This window comes from Balaenoptera acutorostrata, chromosome 19 (assembly GCF_949987535.1).
Source record: "Balaenoptera acutorostrata chromosome 19, mBalAcu1.1, whole genome shotgun sequence".
Lineage (NCBI taxonomy): Eukaryota > Metazoa > Chordata > Mammalia > Artiodactyla > Balaenopteridae > Balaenoptera > Balaenoptera acutorostrata.
In genome coordinates this window covers 29,389,981-29,413,950 of record NC_080082.1, presented here as the reverse complement: position 1 = coordinate 29,413,950, position 23,970 = coordinate 29,389,981, and the positions used below count along the sequence as shown (strand labels likewise).

The window sequence follows — 23,970 nt, the reverse complement described above, 5'->3', positions numbered from 1 at the left end:
GGCCTCGGTTTCCCCAAGTGTACCCGGAGAGAGTGGGTCAGCTGATCTCCAAACCCTCTCCAGCTCTGCGATGACATGGGTCCTGGGGTTGCACACATGTCGCTTGGGTTCACCCACCTTACTCCCCACCCCTCTCACAAGGTGGCCTCCAAGGGGCCACCTAGGTGACCCCCCCTCCTCCTCCTCAGAAATCACCCAAGGACAGGACTCCCCTCCTCCTTTGTCCGCTTAAATCTTCCCTGTTCCTCAGAGCCCCACTCCAGGACCCCTCTTCCAGGAAGCCTCCCCACTCACCCCAGCCCCCGAACTGGGTGCAAGAGAGGCACACACACAGGCCCCTTCTCGTATCTAACTGCCCGTCCCAACTTGAACGCTCCCTGAGGCAGGGCGACATCTGGGTGCTCCAGACGAGGGGAGGCCGAGAGGCAGGCTTTGCCCATCTCTTGGCACCCTCGCCAGGGCTCGGGAGCCTCCCTGGGCCTCACCTGAAGTGGAGGTTCTTGAATGTGAAGTGGGTTTCTACGATGCCCGTGGTTTTGACCCTGGTTCGGAGGATGTCCTGCTCGGTGGGCTGGTAGTCGGCAGCCCCGATCCGATCCAGGCTGTCCAGGTAGCTGGGGATGGCAACACACAGGGGACCCTAGACCAGGTGCTGGGCACCGCCTTCCCCGAGAGCCAGTCCTGACCTGTGGAACGATGGCACTACCCCGTCCAGGGCCAGGTGTGGGGAAGCAGCTGCGGAAGAGACGCTCACGTCCCGGCCGCACGCGCTCAGAGCCTCTGGCCCAGACCGAGGGCTACGCGCACGGTTCCAGGCACACCGACAAGGCTGAATCTTTAAATGAGACTAACGTGTTTACAATAGTGTTGGTCGTTTCTTCATCTTAAAATAATAATGGGCAACAGTTAGGTTCTAGTCTTTATATGCATCATCATGTTTCATCCTTAATTTCCTGAGTTAAATGTACTATTTCATAGATTAGAGAACTTAGGTTTTCTAATGAAGGTGAGTGCCTCGCCCAGCTGTGAGCCAGGGATTGGGATTCCACCTCTTAACAGTTCCCTATGGGGCTTCCCAGAGGCCCTCGGAACCTCCGCCTGCCTCTTCCATGCTCCTTAGGGTTTATCAAGGGGGCCATCGCATCGCCCCATATGGTGCTCCTGGAAGGGAGGCTCAGAGGTCACACAGCCAGGCAGGGGCGGGGCTATTTGATATCAGGTGGCTGGGGAAGGCTTGTCGAGCAGGATGACATTCAGGATGACATTCGAGTGGAGACTGAGGAGGTGAGGGGATGAGCCTCATGCCCCAGCAGCAGGACCAGGGGGCACAGAGGCCACGCCCTCAGTGGAGGAGGAGTCCAGGCTGCAGGTGCTGGACAGGAGGTGGTGCGGAGGGAGGTGATGGGGAGGCTGAACATGGGGCAGGAGCAGGTAGCAGTGAGACTGGAGGGGGTGATGGAGGTGAGGGGGACACAGCACGTAGGCCCCTGAGGTCACTGGAAGGACTTGGAATTTCACTCTGGAAGGCTCTGACCAGAAGAGCGTTGGAATAATGGCTCTGCGGCTTAAGGAGAGCAGATGGGGAGGGGGGGCAGGGAGACCCGAGAGGAGGGAAGGAGAGGACGCTTTGCCAGCCAGCGCTGACCTTTAGTGGGGACCTCGTTCTGGGAAAAAATAATCCTACCAAACCACAGAACTACCTTTTACAGCCCCTGCTGTGATGTGCTCAGGTTTCTGGGTTTCCAGGACCTGTCTCAGAGCCATCATTCAGAAGGGAAAGGGGAGGGCCAGCCGTGTTCACCCGCCCCCGGCGCATGACACAGAGAGACCTGGGTGCCCTGTCTCCCCGAGAGCCCTGGAGCCTCGCCGGTAACATGAGAGGACGGGCCAGCTTGGGGCTGGAAGGGGACATGTGGTGACTGAGGCTCTGGGCCTTGGAGAGACACTCACACAGTCTAGGACGTGAGTGGTGCCCCCCGGAGCTGTGCCAGGCGACAGCCCTATTAGGCCTCTCCTTTCCGTCACAACAAATCTACGTTGAACTGTTTCACATTTCGGGCCTCAGCTCTTGTCAGAAGACGAGATTTAGCAGCTGAAACTACAACAGCAAAGCAACCCTGGACCAGAAAGTGTTTAAGGTCCTTCTGAACCTGACTGCCTGTGGGTCCCGCCCTTGCCCTCCTCGGAGCCCCGTCCCAGAGATGACAGAGAGAGGAGGGCGGGTCTCCTCAGCTCAGCTGGGGGGAGTTGACAAGTACTGACTCAAGTCGTTCATTTCAAGTTATAAGGGTAACCACCAGAAGAACTAAAAATAATCCTGTAAAACTAACAAAAAACTGGTGGTGGAAGTGGGGAAGAGCAAAGGAAGGAAGGAAGGTCTGACTCCCTCAGCTTTCACAGCTGGAGGTCGTTAAATACTATTTATAGTTGGAGGGTCAAGTTTTTCTGGACATCACTGGGACAAGTAAATGGAGATAGTTAACAGTGGGAGGGGAACAGGTCTGGGAGGAGGATTCACTATCAATTTTATACCTTTCTGTATTGTTTAAAAATTTTTTTGCCATGGGTTCATATTATAATTAGTTAAGTGGTAACAATTTAAGTGGGGGTCACAATTTGATGCCCTGAGGAGCCCCTGAGGGTGGCGGGAGGATGGGAAGGGCCTGGACTTGGGCCGAGCAGTGGGCAGGGAGGGGGAGAGGAAGGGGGGGGACTCTCTCCAGGCCTGAATGGCTGTGTGTTAAGGGGGAGACCTGGGTTGAGGTCTGTGACTTGAGTGTACAGAGAGAGGTGTGGACTTGAATCTTTGGGCTCGCACCCCTGGCCCACCAAGGTGTCCTGGGGGCTCATCAGTGGCTGGGGCCTGGGTCGCTACTACCTGGGACTCACGGGACCCAGGCACCTGCCCCGTGGACAATCTAGGTGTGCAGAGATGGGAAGACAAGTCCCTGGTTTGTTAGCTGTCATCACAGCCAATGGCAATGTCCCAGCATCCGTTAGTGAGCGCTGTTTTCTCGGCGTTAGCCTCTGCTACATCAGCACCGTGGAGACCAGCGTTTCTTAATCTTGGCGATACTGACATTTTGGGTCAGGTAATTCTTTGCTATGGAGGACTGTACAATGTGTCTGTAGGAAGTCAGCAGCATCCCTGGCCTCTACCCCACTAGACGTCTGTAGCACCACCCTAGTCAGGACCATCGAAAATGCCTCCAAACATTGCCAGTGTCTCCTGGGGGCAAAGTGGCCCCAGATGAGAAGCGCTGGTGAGGAAGCTGAGCAGATCAGTGTCGGAGCACACGCCTCCTAAGATAGTGGGGTTTAAGCCCAGAGGCTCCCACCGAAAACCTGGACACGAGACTGTAAGAGTGGGTGCGTTTCCTGAAAGCTGGAGTGCAATCCCAATGTCTTCAAAACAGAAGGCATGTCCCCGACCACCACAGACCATTCCCAGAGGCCTGGAGCCCCCGATCTAGGGGCCAAGGGCATGTAAACTTCCAGATGCCTGGAGTGACAAGGCTGCAGTGGGCAGTCCTGTGATCCCCTGTCACTCCCTCTGCCTTCCCCTCTCCTACCCCTCCAGCCCTCTCTGGCTTTCAGCGGCTTCACCCCCTCTCCTCGCCTGCCCCACCGGGCCCCTCTCTCTCCCCTGTCCTTTTCTTCCCCTTATTAGTTATAACACAGTATTAAAGTGTATGTTTGATTATTTATTTTACTTAGCTGATGGGTTATATATTCCTTATTTTTAATTTTAAAGATAGAGGAATGGAAAGGGTATTAATTTTCTCAAAAAGAAGACAAAAGGGCACCATGTAAGTTATTTTCTGTCTACGTTGCCCTTGATTTGTACTTATGGGGTCAAGGGTTCTCCAGGGGGCACAAACACTGCTACACTGACAATCTTCCTTCTGGAGGGCCAGGCCCCCTCCAGAGCAAGCAGGCGACGGCCCCCGGGCCTCTGGGAGCCCTGTTGTCGGCTTGTGCCCCCCACCTCCCTGACCTCCTTCTCATCCCGGGGGCAGGAGGAGAAGCCCCTTCTCCTTCCTTCCTGACACCGAGGCAGAACACCTCACAGCGGTTCCCACCTCAGCAAGGACGCCTCCTTGCCCCACTGGCCCCAGCCCCTTCCACGCCTGCACTGCTGCCCCGCTCTCGGCCTCCCGCCTGCCTGGGACACTCACTATTTGGCGGAGTCGTTGAGCTGATACTCGCGGGACCTGTTGAAGCACTCCTGGATCCCTGAGTCGCCCCAGAGTCGCATCATGGCGGAGAGCAGCTCTGGAGAGAAGGGCTCCGTGTCTTCCATCCGACTCACCACGTCACACACCATCTTGGCATCGGCCTGTGAGGAGACATGGACGGCGGCTTTGAGGCCTCGGTGGGGACAGAAGCCCCGGCCGGGCACCTGCCAGGGCACCGGGACAAGGGCTCAGCCCTAGGCCTGGTCAGGGAGAGGGGAAGTGACAGAGGGTTCTTTACTCAAGGGCATGGTAATCGTTACTAGACGGTTGCTCCGCTCTCGAGCCCTTTCAACCCTGCCGCCCTCCAAGTGAGCCAGAGACCCAGGCTCCCCAGCCTGCGGCACGCGGCTCAGGAAGCGAGCAGAGGTGCTGGAAATCTGCAGGTGTCCTTCGCGGTGGGAGACACGAAGGAGACAAGGTCCACGCCTGGAAGACTTGTGGTCAACGCCTGGAAGACTTGTAGCCAACAAAACATTCTGCACCAAGGTACGTGGGGCCAAAGCCTTCTGTGGATACTTCCGGAATCAAGCTGTCCAGCTAAGTAGCTACTTATGTCTCAGAGCCTGTCTACTGCAGAAGGTCAATGGGAAAATGCTGGCACTGTGTCCCCTTCTGCCTGCCTGCCCTGGGAAGGAAGCCACAACTGGCCTGGATGCCAGCAGGCCATGCCCATGACGCTGGCCCGGATCTAGCTCCCTAGGGACAGTGTCCCAAAGACCTCAGCCCTCGGATTCCCAAAGTCACCCTCAGCTGACAGGGAGGGCTGCCCACCAGGACAGCGTGGGTCCCCGTCCAACTAGGAGATGAGTTTCTTCAGCACCGGAGCCTCCCCTGGGGGCAGCCACCTGCAAAGCTGGCCCTGGGACCCAGGCGTTGGGTGCCTTAGGCAGGCGGTGACTCAGGGATGCAGGAGTGGGTGAGCAGGGTTGGTGCCTCCACCTGGGGCTAAAAACAGGCCTGTGAGTCAGGGCCTATGTGCTGATGCTGCTCCTGTGTGCCTGCGTGACCTCGGGAAATCTCAGCCTGCTTTCCCACCTGTGGGGTGACTGTGATAAACCTGGCCAGTTTCCCAGACTTCCTCCTTTGGACCCCTCCTTCAAGGTTCCTGCCTGATCTGTGAGAAGGGAGTCGGGACCTGAGGGGTGGGTAGGGCAAGACTTCCTGCTGGGGGAGAGACACCCTCCCACCTAGAGCCGCACTATGCCTCAGCCAGGCCACTCAAGGGTGTGGTTTAGAAACCACGGGCCTCCACAAAGCCACTTCATACTCCTCTGTGTGTGGTCTGGAATCTTGGGAATCCCACTCCAGTGGGATGCAGTGCATGGTTTGGGGAAGGCTGGCCTGGCGCTGTCCTCCCAGCTCCATCTCATCACCTAGGTGTGGCGGAGGTGGGGGTGGGGCAAGGTCCTGTGCTGGCGACACCTCTCTGTCTGCCCTTCTGTTTCCCTCCCGTCTTCCCCAGCTCAGTGCACGCCACAACCATCGGCCCAACTGCTCAAAGACTAGGAGTCATCCTTGATTTTACCACCTCCCTCCCAATGTCCACTTCTCCCCATCTCCTCCTGCACAGCCCTGAGTCCGAGCCACCACCGTCTTTCCCTGGCTGCCCCTAGCCCCCTCCCAGGGGTTCCTTGCCTCCCTCTTGCTTCTCTTCAGTCTGCCTGCCACACAACAGCCAGCAGACCACAGAGAAAGAACCCACAATTTTTTAACTGGGCACACTGATATCCGACTTAAAGACTACATTTCCTAATTTTGCTTGTGGCAAAGATGTGACTATGTGACCCGTTCTACCCATGAAGAGGTAAGCCAAAGTGTAGTGAGGTCTTTGGAGAAATCTTTGTAAAGGGAAGATGCACCCTTTTTCTCTCACTTCCTCCTTCCTGAAGCCTGTGATGGCTGGAACTCTAGCAGCCAACTTGAATCATGAAGACAAGGTCTACACCCTAGGGATAGTGGACGGGTGATCTAAAAACAGTCAGGTCCTTGACGACTTTTTTTTTTTTAACATTGAAATTAAACTTCTACCTCATTTAAATCACTATTTTCTAGGTCTCAGATATTCACAGTCAAACCTAATCCTAATGGATACAGTAACTCTCCCTGTTTAAACTCTTTCAATAGTTTCCCATTATCCCTAAGTTCCAAACTCCTTACTTTGGCCTCCAAAGCCCCTGCCTACCTCTCGGTCCTAACCTCCTCCCACCTTTCCCCCTTCCTGGGCCTTTAAGCACACAGCCTTTCCTTCTGTTCCCCAGGTAGCCAGGGTCACCTCACCTCAGGGTGCTCCACCCGTCCAGAGCATCCTTCCCCCGGCTCTTCCCCATCTCAGGTGTCACTGCCTCAGGGAAGCCCTCCTCCACACCCCAGGCAGAGTCTGCCCCACGGTGCACCAACCACTCCACGTCACAGCTGGTGTTGTATGTGCCTGTTCCGCAGGGCAGGGATAATCTCCTGGCTTTTCACGGCACCCCCGTCTCACAACGCTCTGTACATAGTTGTTGGTGCTCAGCAGCATTTGTGAGACAAATGGCATTTTACTGTCAGGCACGGCCTCGATTTCTCACTCCACCCTCTCTGTCTCCCAACTCCTCTCATCTTGTCCATTTCAACAACACTGTGTCTCGTTCAACCATGACAGCAGCTCTGCCTGGTAGCCATCCTGTTTAACAGATGGGGAGACTGAGGCTCAGAGGTGAGGTAACTTGCTCAAGGTCACACAGCTAGTAAGTGGGAGAGCCTGGACCCAAGGTTAACCTCTACTGTGCTCCAGCCAACAGCCCTGGACTTGCATCTCAGACAATGGTGTCCAGCCCAGCCCCCTGAGCAAAGGTAGGGGAGATGGGTAAGGAGGACGGTAGGAAGGGTCAGGCGTGGCGGGAGGGAGGGGCCTTGCCAATGCGCCCTGGAGGACAGTGGCAGCTGTCTGGCTGGGCCAGCCTTGTGGGGGTCAAGCTTAACAAGCAATTAATAGAGCCAGAGGGGGGCCTTGTCCCTTTGTCCTCCTGCCTTTGGGGCCCCGGGGGATGGGGCTCACACTGGGCCTGACCTTCCTGTCCAGGTCCCCTCCTGGGCCAGTGGCGGGGTTGGGGGAGGCATTTTCCAGCACCTTTCCCTCTGCTACAGCCCCCATGGCGCTGCCACCTCTTGCTGGTCAGAGCATGCCCAGCTGTCCCGGCAGCATGAGGTGTGACAAAGCAGACGCATGTACGGAGGCAGAGCCACTAGGTCTGACCTGTGCAGTGTTACTCAGTGGAGGATGCTGGGGCAGTGACCAGCTTCGAGGTGGCAGCGAAGGGCCCGTCCCCTCTGATCTGCTCCATCCTTTGCTGCTGGATGGCTGCCCCCTCCACCTATGTGGCTTCCACTCCCTCCTTTTGGGGCACCAGAACCCCTGCTCGCCTGAAGGAAAGCACTCTTTTCCCCGACTCCGTCCCATAGTTCCAACGTGGACACAGGGTCTGGCCCTGGCCAGTCCATCCCGCTGGCCTTAGTGAACAGTTTGGGGTGGACAAAGAATCCAAATTTGTCAAATGAGACTAACCTACCAGCTCCAGGACACCTGTATAAACTATTAGGAGAGAGAGACCCTCAAAGGAAGGGCCCACCTTAATGTGCAGCCATCACGGAGGGAAGCAGAGCTGAGAGAGGGAGGCACGCCGGGTCCCCATAACATGTCAAAACACCTGGGTCCAGCTGTGCCTGCGGCCACACATACCAATGGCTTTCCAGCTACCTCAATCAATCCTCTGACTTTTTCTTAACCTAAAGACATGTTTTTGTTTACTTGGTTTATTTTTGCACGTGCACCCCAAAGAGTCCTGACAATACACTGCCTGGTGTGCCGAGGCCAGTACCAGGCTTACCTCCTCCAGGCAGACCCATCCCATTACTGCGGCCCACACAGTTCCTCTGGCATCGGACTCCCCTCCCGTCTTCCTGTCATGCCCGGGCACATGTCCATGCCCTGGGCACACGTCCATGCCCATGTGCTGCGCTATGTTTCCTGTGGGGGGGGCACTAAGATGCCTTGTGGGCACTGGCCACGTATTGGACACTAGAGGCCATCTGGTGGGCTTCTGGAGACAGTCCTGCAAGGAGCTGAGGGAGGCTGTTCACTGACACCGTGCCTGGCAGGGCCCTGCACGGTCAGGCTGAGTGGGTGCAGGACATTCATCACTGTGTGCTGCTGTCACACACCAGTGTGCCTGGCCCCCAGCCACTAAGTGCCTGTTGTGCCCCAATTACTGCCACTGCCACAGACACCTCACAAATGTCTAACATGTCCCTGCGGGGCACCGTTTCCACTGAGGGTCAGTTAGGGAGACATCTGCCAGCCCAGGGCTAGGGAAGTGGGCCTCTCTCCCCCCGACTGCCCCCAGCGGCCGAGAGCAAGGGAGGGGCGCTCCCTGCATGTAAGAGAGAACGTGACCGCTGCCCCTCCTCAGACGCACGGGCCTCGGTGGCTTGGGTCTGGCACTTACAAAGTACCCAGTATGCCCACCCCTCCCCGGCCACCATTCTCTACGGGCTGGGGCTGCCCGTGCTGTAACGTCCAGTTCCCATGCCACGCCCCCCTCAAGACTCACTCCTTTCTGACAGCACCCTTTGGTCACCCCTGCCTTGGGGCTCCAGTCCTGCTCCATGCAGCTTTCTAGGGGATCCGGCCACAGGCTCAAGGCACCACCCAGAACTGGGCTCCTGGCTTGAGCAGGGCCTTAACGTCTGTGGGCTCAGCATCCTACCCTGAAAAATGGGGTGACAGTATCATCATTCTCACAGAGCTGCTGTGTGAGCAGACAGAGAGCACGAGCACAGGGAGGACCCGAGGGGCGGGCCGTGCTGCCGCCCCACCTCCCCAGCTCCCGGGACCAGAGAGGGATGAGGAGGCCAACCTGCCTGCCCTCGGGACGCCTCGGGGTGGGGGCATGGGAAGGGGTGAGACATTTAAGGACATGCTGGGACCCTGCATTTCTGAATGTGAACCACAGGCAAGATGCCATTCTTTTTTTTTTTTTTTTGAGTTTTATTTATTTTTTATACAGCAGGTTCTTATTAGTTATCTATTTTATACATATTAGTGTATACATGTCAATCCCAATCTCCCAGTTCATCCCACCACCACCACCACCCGGCTTTCCCCCCGGGTGTCCATACGTTTGCTTCTATTTCTGTGTCTGTGTCTCTATTTCTGCCTTGCAAACCGGTTCATCTGTACCATTTTTCTAGGTTCCACACATATGCGTTAATATATGATATTTGTTTTTCTCTTTCTGACTTACTTCACTCTGTAAGACGTGGATGGACCTACAGCCTGTCATAAAAGATGCCATTCTTATGGGTTTTGGATCAGGAGGCTCCGGAGAGATTATGACTCTCAGGGACAACTGCAGGATTCTTCTCACCATATCAATGATTTAAAATCAGCATTAACATTTCTTTTCATAGGAGCCAGTGTAACCTTTCTGGTTAAATGACATCTTAACGGTGACATGTAGATGTCCTGAAGCTGCTCTAGGCAGAGGTGAGATACTTTTGTAAAGCCCCACAACACTAGAGAACCCCACAGAAACCCTAACCATGCGCATCTGGAGAAAGGGGCGGGCAGGGAGAGGAAGCGGCTCATGGAGATGGGGGCATCTCCAGCATTTGGTGGGCGGGGAGCTCAGCACAGGGTGACTCCCGGAAGTGGGCTGCCCTGGGCCAACGCTGGGGAGCAGGGTGCCCAGGGTGGTGATGGGGGCAGCTGCCCCTGTGAATTGACAGTACACAGGGGTCCCTCACTGTGACATGCAGCCCAGGGCCCCCTGCCACGGGGACGTGGACTACTGGGGACTGGCCATGAGTGTGCTTGGGAAGCAGCACCCGCGATCCAGGGGCCTGTCAGTGGGGCTGCCTGCTGGTGTCCAGGGGTGAGGGGTTCTATTTCCAGAAAGCTACCTCTAGTCAGCCAGCTGGTCCTGAGAGCTGAAACCCGTACTATGAGGAGGGGTGTGGGCTCCCATGGCCCACAGGACCCTTCCCGCCTGCCCACTCTGGGCCACAGAGAGCGCCCCTGCACCAGCTTCTCTTGCCCAGTGTCTCCTGGTCACCCTTCTCAGAGAGGCAGCAGGTGCCCGCCTGTGCTGTGCCACACCAGGGATGATGGTGGGATGAGTGGTGACCCAGGGAAGCTGGCACTGGCCTGGCTGAGCCACTGGCAATGAACACCACACATCTCTGCTCATACGCCAGGCACTGCAGGGCCTTGCAAGTGCCCCGGTGTATTCATTATCTGGAACTGGGACTGCCAAGTGCATGTTAAACACTTGGGTCTGCAAAACTCCTCCCCTCTCTTCTGAGCAAAGGGGCTTGGAACTAAAGTATGAGAGAGAGTCTTTTCCCTCTCAAGAGAGGAAACGCAAAGGATATGGTGGGGAAGCGAATAAGAATTTTCAGTCAGGTGACCCAGGTTCAAATCCTGGCTCTGCAGCTTTTTAGCTTTGTGACCTTGGACAGACCACTTAACCTCTCTGAGCCTCTGCTCTCTTATTAGTTCCCACCTCACAGAGTTGTTTGTGCAGATGAAAGAGGCTAAATCGACGTGACACAGCTTTGCAACATAAAGAGCCCCGCAAATGCTAGTTATTATAAGCAAAGGTGAGGTCTCTGAGACACAAATAACAAGCTGACATAAAATAAGCCTGCTTTGTACAAGATTTCTCAGGTAAGCATGATAATCTTGATAACAATAATCATAGTAATTATAATAATAACCTTTTCCGTTTGAAGAGCTGCTTTGGATCTTTCAGAGTTTTCCTCCTTCTCTCATCTTTTAGACCAAGTAAAGTGTGCTGTGTGCGTGTACACACACACACACACACACACACACACACCCACACCCCCCCCCCCAGCTGCAGGGAAGTCTCCATTCTGCCCAGCCCTGCCCTGTGCACTGCAGTAGCCCCAGCTCCCACCAGGGGGCAGGAGTGCACAGGCCAACAGGAGAAGGAGGGCGAGCTGGACAAGCCCAGCCCAACAGACCAGGCAGGGCCAGGCCCAGTGGGCACAGCTGCCTTTCATGGGCTGCTGACTCTGTTCTTCAAGGGAAAGAGACAGAGAGACTCCCAACGCTGGAGGCCCAGCCTGAGTACTGCAAGGTCAGCAGATGGAGAATGGCTGCACGCACATTCTGGGCACTTTGTACATGCTACCCAGGCCCCTGCATCTGAGGAAATGCGGCAGTCACATTCTCTCTTGCACGTGCAGGGGAGTGCCCCTCCCTTCCTGTCTGCCGCTGGGGGCAGTGGGGGAGAGAGGGGCCCCCTCCCTCACCCCTGCTTCCCTGGCCCTGGGCTGGCAGATGGCTTCCTAACTGTGACTCTCAGTGGAAGTGGTGGCCCCCAGGGGTATTTTAGACATCTATGAGGTGTTTTTTGTTAGTGGCAAAACCTGAGGCACTACAGGCACTTAGCAGTTCAGGGCTGGGCATGCTTGGGGCTCTTTCTTCACTTGGACTTAGGAGTACTTCGCAAGGCCTGTGCCTAGAGCACGCTGTCAGGCACAGGGTCTCTGGGGGGAGCGGGGGCACCTCACAGGCCTACCACTTGCCTTAGCAAAGAGAACCTTCCTGGCTCCCCAGAAAGATCCTACAGCAGAACCAAGGGTTGGGTGCTGTTTCTAATCTTGCCTCCTTTCAGCTGTTCCATCCCTTCTCCAGCCATCCATCCACACGTCCCTCACCCCCTATCTAGGGTACCTACCCATCCAACATCAGGCGTCCACCCACCCATTACATCATCACCCATCAGCCACCCCTGTTCATCCATCAACCAACTCACTCCCACAACCACCCGCCCACCCCTTCACCTCCCTTCTATCCTTCCACAGCGTCTGTCCATCCCTTCATTCTTCATTTGTGCACCCTCTTCATTCCTTTCACTCCTCTTTGATCTATGCAGCCACCCACCCATTCACTCACTTATCCATAGTACACCCACTACCGAGCGGGGTCCCCGCCTTAGGAGCTTTCACGTTTGCCAGAAAGAGAAATATTTAGGCATAAGGAAAGACTTGTCTGCATCTCCCCAGCCCTGAACACATCACAGGACAACTGCCCCCTTGACGTCCCCTCCCTCTGTCCCATGGTCCCATCTTTGTCAGGAGCCTGGGGCCTTGTAAAAGGAAGACTCTTCCAAGACCTCCAGCTGGGTTCAGAGGATTCCTCAGGGACTTATTTGTCCTAAGCCCTTCTGAAAACCTTCCCTGTTTTGAGCCCAGGCTGCCTCCTGAGGAGGGGGAAAAGACTTGGGTTTTCTAAAGAACCTCATTTTCTGAAGGATCACACCCTTTTCCGTCTCAAAACCATTGGATCGTCCAATTGTTTAGAAGCAGCTTTTCCTTCTGGCTTGCTATGTTATCTTCAAGAACCAGGGGGTTGTGGGGATGACTTTGGCCCGGGTTCCAGCGCTCACTGGTTCTAGCGCTCGACACCTAAAAGTTTCCACTCAGAAACCATCTGCCAGCCCCTGTAATTGGTGTGGTTTCCCACCCCTGGCCCTGGCCCAAGTTAAGCAGAAGGAGCCAGTGCTAGACCAGTGAATGTTTGCTCACCACAGGCTGGCTGAGCCCAGGGCTGGGTGCCGGGGATACAGCAGCCAGCAGGATCTGGAAACTGCCCACCCAAGCCTGCTGTCCAGTGGGGGCGTCAGACACATCAACCAAGCTGTGGAGTCCGGGAAGGCTCCTCCAAGGAGGCAGCCACTAAGTAAGGGCCACAGCTCAAGGAGAAACTGGTGCGGACGGGGGATGCGAGAGGGGTATGACTGGGAGCAGGCAGTCGTGGGTCAGCTGTGCCCACAAGGCAGGCACAGTCCAGAGACTGGGCTTCCCTCACGAGGGAATTAAAGGGGAAGCCGAGGGCCTTGCCAGGAAGCAGTGGACCCTGGAGGGCATCAGACACCCCTCCAGCCATCAGCAGGGCCTTTGGACAATGGTGGGCTCAGAGGTCCACGCACCCCATGGACATTAAATGAAGAACAGCACCCAGCCCGCACAGATGGTCCAGGAGCTCTCACACAGACAGAGTTCAGTGCGAACTGTGTAACCCCAACCTGGGGGAGAGGGCTGGGGGCAGCCTGGGCCCCACTGTGGGCAGCTCCGGGACGGAGCCTTACCGAGCAGATGCTAACGCTCCCTGAGTGTGGGTCTGGGGACATTCTCAGGCCCCCGGCCCTTCTCAGGAGGCATGGCTTTCGGCCTTCTCCCCAGCTGTGCTGTCCTTAGGTGAAGCTGCTGTGTGTGTCTCCTAAAACCACCCTGGCAGGGGTTTCAGGGCCAGAGGTGGGTAGGGAGACTGGCGGGTATGGGGTGGGAAACGCTGAGGCCAGTGTAGAAGGGGGCGAGCAGGGCCTGCAGAGGAGGCTGGTGCCCCAGCCAGTGATAGCCGGCCAGAGTGCAGAGGGGTGTCCTAGGTGGGTGACTGGCAGAGATGGGGGGTGCAGGACAGCGGCTGTCCTGGGCCCTCTGGGGCAGTGGTCTGTTTATGTCACCGTGGCTTCCGATTGCTCCAGATCCCAAGGATGGAGTGGGGAAGCATGCTTGCCTAAAACCCCAATCAGCAACCCCTCTGGAACAGCCTTGGGTGGTGCCACTTTCTCTTGTTGCCCTTCTCCCCTTGGTGGGTCCAGACCTACCAGTCTATACCTCCTGGGAGGCTCTCCGGACGGGGGCGGGGAGGACAGCTGAACCACCAGGCAGGCACTATTCAGTCCAAAATAAACTTTAAGGTGAAAGGGACAGAAATTTCCAAATCCTCATCCTCCGCCTCCTTTCTCCTGAGCTCAATGTCCTGAGATGGGAGAAAAGAACTAAAATTGGATAGGCTAAATTTCTAAGAAACGAACAAGGGCAGAATGAAATTACCCACACAGAGCTCAGTCAAAGGGAAAGAAAAGTGATAATGGACAACCTCCTCTCTTCAGAACACAAAGTGACGATGGTGAATAGTTTAATTGGAGCCGCCTCGGCTGGGAGATATTAGCGACACAATTATGGAAGAGAAAAAATGGAAGCTGAAGCAGCAGCACATACATGATGGGAGGCCGGCGGGTCCTGGAGACGACAGGTTTAGCTGATGGTGCCTCTCCTTGGGCTTATTCGCTGACACCCCTTCCCTCCTCGTCTCCTCACTGGAGACGTCAGTTCCCGCACCATCCATTAAAGTGATCGGATGATGTTTTTGTTTGAAAAGGAGCGAGTCACTTGTTTCTTGGACCTCAGGGACACAGCCTGGGGCAGTGCACCAGGTGTCCACGTTCTGCCTGACTGACCCTGCGACCCTGGGCAAGTCTCATCTGTTTTCGGAGTCTCTGTCCTCAAAGGCAAAAGGAAGAGGTTGGCTGGATCAGTGATTCTCAAAGGGTGGCCCACACACCCCTGGGGGTCTCTGAGGGGTCCACAAGATCAAAACTGTTTTCCTAACTCTATGGCGACGTTATTGGCTTCTCTGCCTGCACTGATGGTACAAAAGCAACGGGAGACAAAACCGCAGCCCCTTCGCAGGAAGCAGTGGCACCGAACTGTACCAGCTGCCATTCTGTTCTTTGCCACTGTGCAGTCACAATAAAACCAATGCCAGTTCTACTTAAGAATGTCCTTGAGGAAGTGGTCAAAATTATGAATTAAAAGAACCTCTAGGGACCTCCCTGGTGGCGCAGTGGTTAAGAATCCGCCTGCCGATGCAGGGGACATGGGTTCAAGCCCTGGTCTGGGAAGATCCCACATGCTGCGGAGCAAGTAAGCCCGTGTGCCACAACTACTGAGCCCTTGTGCCACAACTACTGAAGCCCACGCGCCTACAGCCCATGCTCCGCAACAAGACCTCACACTGCAACGAAGAGTAGCCCCCGCTCGCTGCAACTAGAGAAAGCCCACGCGCAGCAATGAAGACCCAATGTCAAAAATAAATTAAAAAATAAATTTATAAAAAAAAAAAGAGAATCTCTACCCTGCACGCACGTCTTTTTCATATTCTGTGTGATAAAACAGGAAGTGTGCTGCAAACTGCAGATGATGGTTGTCTGGAGGGAAGGCACTTGTAAGACTGCCCTGCCAGCCCAAATGGTCCCTTGTTTTCATACGACACCACTTGTACTTGAAAGAATGCCTGACAGACAAACAATGGTAATTCAGACTTGGTCTTTGGAAGACATTTTCTAAAAAACCACGTGAGCCTATCACTTCAAGGAAAGCAACTAACAAATTTGTTACCAAAATGGAAACATTCCAACTTTCAAGCGAAAAATCAGAATTCTGGAAATTTGTATTTAACATCATAACTTGACAGCTTCCCAATACCTGAAGACTTTTCTGATAAGATAGATGTTGTTGTTAACAAATGAGTTCTTCACATTCTCCACTGAAATACGGCAACATTTGGAAGATGTGCATAACTCTGAACCAGTATTTTCCAAATGATCAAAACGATGTTAAAAATCATGCACGGTTGACCCATTCAAAGTGCAAAGTAGACCAAAGGACTTTTAAAAAAAGACTTAACTGAGAGGAAGGTACAGGGGTTTCCCATAAAGCCCCTGACCCATGCATGCAAAGCCTCCCCCATTTATTGACATCACTCACCAGAATGGTACACTTTATTTATTTTTTTTAAACCAAAGATGAACCTACATTGACACATTATAATCACCTAAAGTCTGTAGCCAACCTTTGGGTTCACTCTTGGTGTTGTACATTCCATGGGTTTAGACAAATGTATAATGACATGCATCCATAACTGTGGTATCATACAGAGGATTTTCACTGTCCTAAAAAATCCTCTGTGCTCTGCCTATTCATCCCTCCCTCCCCCAGCCCCGGGCAACCACTGATCTTTTTACTGTCTCCATAGCTTTGCCTTTCCCAGAAGGTCATATAGTTGGAATCATACAGTATGTAGCCTTTTAAGATTGGGTTCTTTCACTTAGTGATATGCATTTAAGGTTCCTCCTTGTCTTTTCATGGCTTGATCACTCTTTTTTTTTAAATGCTGAATAATATTTCACTGTCTGGGTGTTGCCCAGTTTACTCATCCATTAGCCTACCGAAGGACCTTTTGGTTGCTTCTAAGTTTTGACAATTATGAATAAAGCCGCTATAAACATCTGTGTGCAGGTTTTTTGTGCATACGTAAGTTTTCACATCTTTCGGGTAAATATGAAGGAGCATGATTGCTGTATTGTATGGTAGGAGTATGTTTAGTTTTGTAAGAAACCACCAAACTCTTCCAAAGTGGCTGGACCATCTGGCACCCCCTCAGCAATGCCTGAGAGCTGCTGTTGCTCCACATCCTCACCAGCATCTGGTGTTGTCAGTGTTCCAGGTTTTGGCCATTCTCAAAGGTGTGTAGTGGTGTCTCCTTGTTGTTTTAATTTGCATTTCCCTGATGACTTATGATGCGGAGCATCTTTTTTTTTTTATTTTTAATTTATTTATTTAGGGCTGTGTTGGGTCTTTGTTTCTGTGCGAGGGCTTTCTCTAGTTGCGGCAAGCAGGGGCCACTCTTCATCGCGGTGCGCGGGCCTCTCACTATCGCGGCCTCTCTTGTTGCGGAGCACAGGCTCCAGACGCGCAGGCTCAGTAGTTGTGGCTCACGGGCCCAGTTGCTCTGCGGCATGTGGGATCTTCCCAGACCAGGGCTCGAACCTGTGTCCCCTGCATTGGCAGGCAGACTCTCAACCACTGCACCACCAGGGAAGCCCCTGGAGCGTCTTTTAATATGCTTATTGGCTATCCATATATCTTCTTTGATGAGGTGTCTGTTAAGGTTTTCGGTCCATCTTAAAATCAGATTGTTTGCTTTTTTATTGTTGAATTTTAAGTGTTCTTTGTATATTTTGGATAACAGCTCTTTACTGAACATTTCTTTTGCAAATATTGTGTCTGAGTCCAAGGCTGGTCTTCTTATTCTCTTGAGAGTGTCTTTCACATAACAGTTTTTAATTCTTATGAAGCCCAGTTTATCAATTCTTTCTTTCATGGACTGTGCCTTTGGTGTTGTATCTACAGAGTCATGGTCACAACCAAGGCCATCTAGACTGCCTCCTAAATTATCTTCTAGGAGTTTTATATGTTCACACTTCACATTAGGTCTATGATCCATTTTGAGTTAACTTTTGTGAAAAGTATAAGGTCTGTGTCCAGATTCACGTTTTTGCATGTGGATGTCCAGTTGTTCCCGTACTGTTTGTTGAAGAGACCAATGGATTTTAATGTAACAGAGTAGGAAATGGTCACTGATATAGTTTCAGATTCTACCCTTTAAGAAACTACTGCTTGGAACTTCCCTGGTGGCGAAGTGGTTAAGAATCCACCTGCCAATACAGGGGACATGGGTTTGAGCCCTGGTCCGGGAAGATCCCACATGCCGCAGAGCAACTAAGCCCGTGCGTCACAACTACTGAGCCCATGTACCACAACTACTGAAGCCCTAGAGCCCGTGCTCCACAACAAGAGAAGCCACTGCAATGAGAAGCCTGTGCACCGCAACGAAGAGTAGCCCCCGCTCGCCGCAACTAGAGAAAAGCCCGCGCGCAGCAACGAAGACCTAACGCAGCCAAAACTAAATAAATAAAATAAATAATAATAAAAAAAGAAATTACCGACTGTTCAGTTTTAGTGAATTTCAAAGAAGGACTATTTGAAAAGGCTGGTAAAATACTCCCTTCTTTTCTAACCATGTGTTTGTGGGGCCAAATGTGATTCAGATTCTTCGACCGAACGACACATCACAACGAACTAAACACAGACGCACGTATGAGAAACGCAGCTGTCTTCCATTAAGCCCGACATTAAAGAGATGTGTAAAAATGTGAGACAGCAATATTCTGCTTTCTGAAGTATTTTTAGACAATATATTGACAGTAATTTTCATAAAAATGTTATTTGTATTAATATATAATGGGTTTATTATAGTTATTTTTAAATGAATAAATACTAAAAAATTTGTCTTTTCATTTTTTTTGTTTGTTTGTTTTGTTTGTTTTTTTATACTGCAGGTTCTTATTAGTCATCAATTTTACACACATGAGTGTATACAGGTCAATCCCAATTGCCCAATTCAGCACACCACCATCCCCACCCCACCGTGGTTTTCCCCCCTTGGTGTCCATACGTTTGTTCTCTACATCTGTGTCTCAACTTCTGCCCTGCAAACCGGCTCATCTGTACCATTTTTCTAGGTTCCACATACATGCGTTAATATACGATATTTGTTTTTCTCTTTCTGACTTACTTCACTCTGTATGACAGTCTCTAGATCCATCCACGTTGTTTTTAATTTCTAATGCAATAAAGATTGATAGCTACAACCTACATAAACAAAATGTTTACTGGGGTCCTCAATAATTTTTTAAAAATTATAAAGTGTAGTGTAAAGGTGTTCTCAAGCCAAAAAGTTTGAAAACCACTAGACCAGATCATTCTTTCCCAAACATTATCCCTTGAACACCTTCTGACTTCTGCCCAAGTTCTGTTCCACCTGATGCCCATCACTTTTCTCAGACACATCTTTGTACTTACGAACTTCATATCCTTATGGTAAACAGAAACCCTGCATGAAGTGATTTAAATAGAAGACACCCAGCAGAATAACTACAAGGAAAGCCCAACACTAATGTGAAATTCTAGCAGGACCCTGCTCCCTATCTCCCTTTGTTAGCAAGGGGGACCATGCAGACAGAAGACCCCAGCTGCACACGTTGAGGGCCAGCTGATGAGGTCTCCACCTGCTGAGGTGGAACTGACTCACACCAGACCTTCTCATGGGCTGAGAAGCGGGGCTTTGAGCTACAGACAAGACGTCTCAGGTAGAAAATCAGGAATTATGAGTTTTTGCCAAAGGCTAGTAGTGGTGGAAGACTGCCAGGGTTGGGGTTGAGGAGGGAACTCTAGGGTGAGGGGCCAGGGTAGGCCGAGCCAACCAGCCCAGAGGACCAGCAAGCCTAGGGCTGCGGCCTCCCTGGGGTCTCCTGTGAGCCTAGGAGCTGATGACTTAGTCACAAAGACACACAGAGACACACACACACACAGAGACACACCTGCTCAGAACTCTGGTGGTCAAGGAGGAGCCCTAAGAGATAATAGCAGTAGCTTGTATTTAGTGAGAGCTTCCCAAGGGCTTTATTTCATTTAATGTTTACCAGTATTATCGTTTTCCCCCCTTCTATAATTGGAGAAACCACAGCTCAGACGGGTTACGAGACCGGCCCGAGCTCACTCAGCTGGCGGGGGGCAGACTGGGATGTGCGCCCCAGCTGCCTGCCTCCAGGGCACACACTCTGTGAGCACCACGCAGCATGGCTTCCCCTGGTTGCTGGATGACCACCCCCGGGCAGCGCCGGGCCCGGAGCCCTGGTCTTTTGACGTCTCCGTGAGGGTAGGGTCTGGGAGAGCTGGCCCATGCACACTCTCTTGCTGCCATCGCCTGCTCTGCTTGGTCCCGCTGCTAAGGGGCTGGAGCTCCCCAGGGGCCCGCTGGTGCCCATCCTGGGGACCAGTGTCAGCATGTTGATGCTGCAGTATTTACAATGAGGCAGGTGGGATGGCGACAGGTGTAAAAAACAAGAGTGACGAATACGCGGGTTAACCAAAACACAGGTGAGGCACAGTGGCACCCGCGGCTGTGCACCAGCTGGGCCAGGCAGAGGTCCCAGCGGGCCGCCCTGGCAGGCAGGAGGGGGAAGGCACAGTGGGGCCAGGCTGGCTGCCAGCTCCCTGGACTCCCAGCACCTGGCCACAAGAGGAGCGCGGGCCTGGGGGAGGCTTGAGGCTGAGCGAAGCCTCCAGGGGCCTGTCTCTCATGGGATGTTGGCAGGGACGGGGCTGCAGCAGCCTGGGGGCTGCCACCTGAGCAGCTTTCTCTGAGGCCTGGCATCAGGGCGCATGGCCTCCCCCTCCACTTAGCCCCAGCCATTTTCACCTCCCCGACATTGACACTGGGTGATCTTGGGTACCATGGACACGGGGCGGAACAAGTCTGTACAGACCTGGGCGTGGGACGGTGGTCAACTGCCCCACCGGGCAGCGTCCCAGGCCTCAGCTCGGCCCTAGGCTGAGGAAGAGCTGCACAGGGCTCACCGAGCGAGAGGGCCAGCCCGGGACGCCTCCGCTCAGGGGCTGGCCTCACTCTCTGAAACAGCGGGGCTACAAAGCGGGCCACATGGTGCCACCTGGGCTCAGGTTCCTCTCCCTCTCTCTCCCCTCTCACCCCTTTCCATGCCCTGCTCCCCCAGCCCTGGCCAGGGTAGAGGCCAGTCCACACAGCACCTTCACTGGGGTTAGAAAAAGGGAGTTTTTCCTCGGGCCACATGGCTCGGTGAGGGGAAGGTGGGCTGCATTTCAGCCCTCTCGTGGCCCCTGGGTTCGGGATTCTCCTGCAGGCTACAACCTGTCACGTAACTGAGCTGCAGTCCGTGGAGTGTGAATGTGCAGTGCGCTGCTCTTGGACCAAGGCTCTTCAGGTGTAAGTGTGCTCCCCGCCCCCTGAACGTAGAGGATGACAAAGTCTGTAAGATAGAAGATCCAGTGTCGTGAATCACCATGTGGAGGAGAGCCACCCACCCACCCAGAGCACCTGCCCAGACTATTAGCTGAGCAAGAAATAACGTGTTACATTTGAACCATGAAACCCTTGGGGTATATTTTTTGTAGCAGCTAGTGGTACCCTGATCGATACAACTTTTTAGTGTTCTTCCTCTTCTGGTTTTTGTGCCCTATGTGACATCTGGCCTCTGTTTAGCCCTAGGTTATGGATTATCTGGGACTGTTCCTCTTCTATTGCTTCAGTGAGCAAGACGCTGCTCTCTCCAGAAGACTGTAAGCTGGTGAAGTTTTCTGGAGTATCAAAGAATCTGGGTCCCCCCCTCCGCTCCCGTCTACTCTCCTGGAAAAAGGAGAAAGTTGTGCCCTGAAGCAGTGTTTCTCAAGCCTCAGTCACTTACACACCGACCACTGGCATAATTTTTGTTCCACAGAACAACACATGGCACATAATAGAAACTTGATAAATGATGGTAAATTTTTGTTGTGTTTCTATACCATCTACTATAATTTACTTAATATCTTTCTTTAGACTTTTATCCACTTAAACTTATTTTACAAGAAAGTAAATTTAGTATCACTAACAATAATATCTGCAAAAGGATATTTGATATGCTAGTTTTAATTTTTTTCTAAAATGCATTAAAATGAGTTAGTAGCTACTGAGATAAACATCAACATGTTTGTCCATCATGCTAGCTCAAACCTGCCCACTCCCTCAACTGGGAAGCGCCGTCCCACGGTGAGCAGCATAAGACAGGTACACGGCTAGTGCGTCCTTGGGACGCAGAACACAAGGAGTACGCCCGGGAGTGGTGAGGTTGGTTCTGGGCCCTGGGTGCAGGGAGGCTGGAAACAACCTGCTTCACTTACAGTTCTGCATGGCCCTGACCCTCCTCTCACCATCAGGGCCTCTGCTGCAGGTTCTGTGCAGCCTGGAGGACCACCCTGATTTGCCGGGCATGTACACTGCTTGCTGGCGGGCAGCACAGGACAGGGGGCAGGCCATGGGCTCCAGCTTTCACCAGCTGCAGACCTCCTATTTCCTTCTCTGTCCTTGCCTCCCTCCTTGGTTCTCTGGTTTTGGCTTCCAGAGGGAATGAGCTCACTGTCGGTTCTAGCTCCCAAGGAGCACGTGGCATTCTCATGGGAAAGGAGGGGCATCTGTGCCTTCCTTGCCTTGGGTAGGGGGATGGCAATGGTGAGTCTGCCCAACTCGCCCCATCTCCCCACCGTCAACAGCCAACTCGAGGGCTCACCTTTGTTAAGAGACAATTGCCCCAAGTTGCCTGGATGCAGATGCAGGAGATCCAGGGACTCTGGCCCGTTAAGGAGCTTTGCTGTCATGGCGACTTCTGGTCTCCTAGCTGCCAACGTCCTCTTGGAAGGCAGTGGGAAGGTAAGTGCCCAACCCCCAGCCCAGCAGGGAGGACAGAAGGAAGGAGGGAGGGACCCGACCCGACCTGCCCACCTGTCCCCAGCAGCCCTGCAGCTGAGCAGCCACTTGCCCTCCAGTGAGGTGGGCGGTCCTCTCGGCCTGCCTGTGGGGAGGCCAGAACAACCTAGTCCTGGGGGCCACTGAATCCAAACCTAGGACTGCCCCCTCTCAGGCCTCTTGGACCACCCCTCCAGCCACCAGATGAACTTCAGCCAAACCCTGAAAGGAAAGTCACTGTGCCCTGCATCCCACGTCAGGCTTGACTTGCTGAAAAGGCGGGGATGGAGGTCTGGTCCCACTCCATTTCTGTTGACTCTTCATCCTCGCCCCGCCCGCACCCCCATCCACTCCTTCTCTCCTCACCTTCTCTCTGCACTCATGCTCTGGCCTCCCCAGACTAAGCCCCTCTTCTGTCCCTGTTCCCCCTCAAGCTGCTGTCCTCCTCTTCCTCCTTTTGTCCTGTTACCTCCGTCCCCACTCCTGCCAGGGGTCTTAGTGCCCTCTCCATCTCCAGCCTGCCCTCTGCTCACTTGTCTTCTCTCCGGGCTCTGGGCCCCGTGGATGCTGCTTCCTGGGCAGTGAGCTCCTCTGTCTCCCTTGTGGGCCCCATTCCTCCACCAGACATTTAAGTTCCTCAGTCCTCAAAACCCTTCTTGCTTTCTCAAGCCACCTTCTTGGTGGGTGGGATGTCACCAGACCCTCCTCTGTTCAGGCTCTCTGGGCAGTGACCCCGGGTTCCCTGGCTCTTCCACTCAACTCAGCACGTTCCCGGTCAGTCCCACCCTCCCCCCGCCCCTGGTTTCCCATCCCACAGTCTCCGTCACTGCCTTCCTTCCCATCTAAGGCACACGATTTCTGCCGTACCAGCAAACGACCAATGCTATTTTCTTAATTTTTAAAAATGAAATTAAATAAACTCAGTTTAAAAAATCAGCTTATCCAGGACTTCCCTGGTGGAGCAGTGGTTAATAATACGCCTGCTAATGCAGGGGGCATGGGTTCGAGCCCTGGTCCAGGTAGATCCCACATGCCGCGGAGCAACTAAGCTCGTGCGCCACAACTACTGAGCCTGTGCTCTACAGCCAACAAGCCTCAACTGCTGAGCCCGCATGCCCTAGGGCCCACGCTCCACAACAAGAGAAGCCACCGCAATGAGAAGCCCATGCACCACAACGAAGAGTATCCCCCGCTCACTGCAACTAGAGAAAGGCCGCACGCAGCAACAGAGAGCCAATGCACTCAAAAAAAAAAAAAATCAGCTTACCCTATAAAAGAGATGTAGTACATATATACAATGGAATATTACTCAGCCACAAAAAAGAACGAAATAATGCCATTTGCAGCAATGGATGGACCTAGAGATTATCATACTAAGTGAAGTAAGTCAGACAGAGAAAAACAAATACCATATGATATCATTTATATGTGGAACCTAAAATATGACACAAATGAACTTATTTATGAAACAGAAACAGACTCACAGACGTAGAAAACAAACTTATGGTTACCAAAGGGGGATGGTGGGGGAGGGAAAAATTAGGAGTTTGGGATGAAAATATCACACTACTATATATAAAATAGATAACCAACAAGGACCTACTGTATAGTACATGGAACTATACTCAATATCTTGTTAATAACCTATAATGGAAGAGAATGTAAAAAAAGAATATATATATTTATATGTATATATACACATGTATAACTGAGTCACTTTGC

The 23,970-nt window shown here is 53.0% G+C and overlaps 1 protein-coding gene across 2 annotated transcripts in view; it reads right to left on the bottom strand.

Moving 5' to 3' along the window:
* The window catches only part of GNAO1 (G protein subunit alpha o1), a 167,750-nt gene that overhangs the window by 20,018 nt on the left and 123,762 nt on the right, over positions 1–23,970 (bottom strand). For both annotated transcript variants that reach the window (XM_057533924.1, XM_057533925.1), the window contains exons 4-5: positions 4,179–4,339; positions 486–614 (exon numbers count right to left, since the gene is read on the bottom strand). In XM_057533924.1, coding sequence (XP_057389907.1) covers positions 486–614; positions 4,179–4,339 — 290 coding nt within the window. The remainder of the gene's footprint in view (positions 1–485; positions 615–4,178; positions 4,340–23,970) is intronic.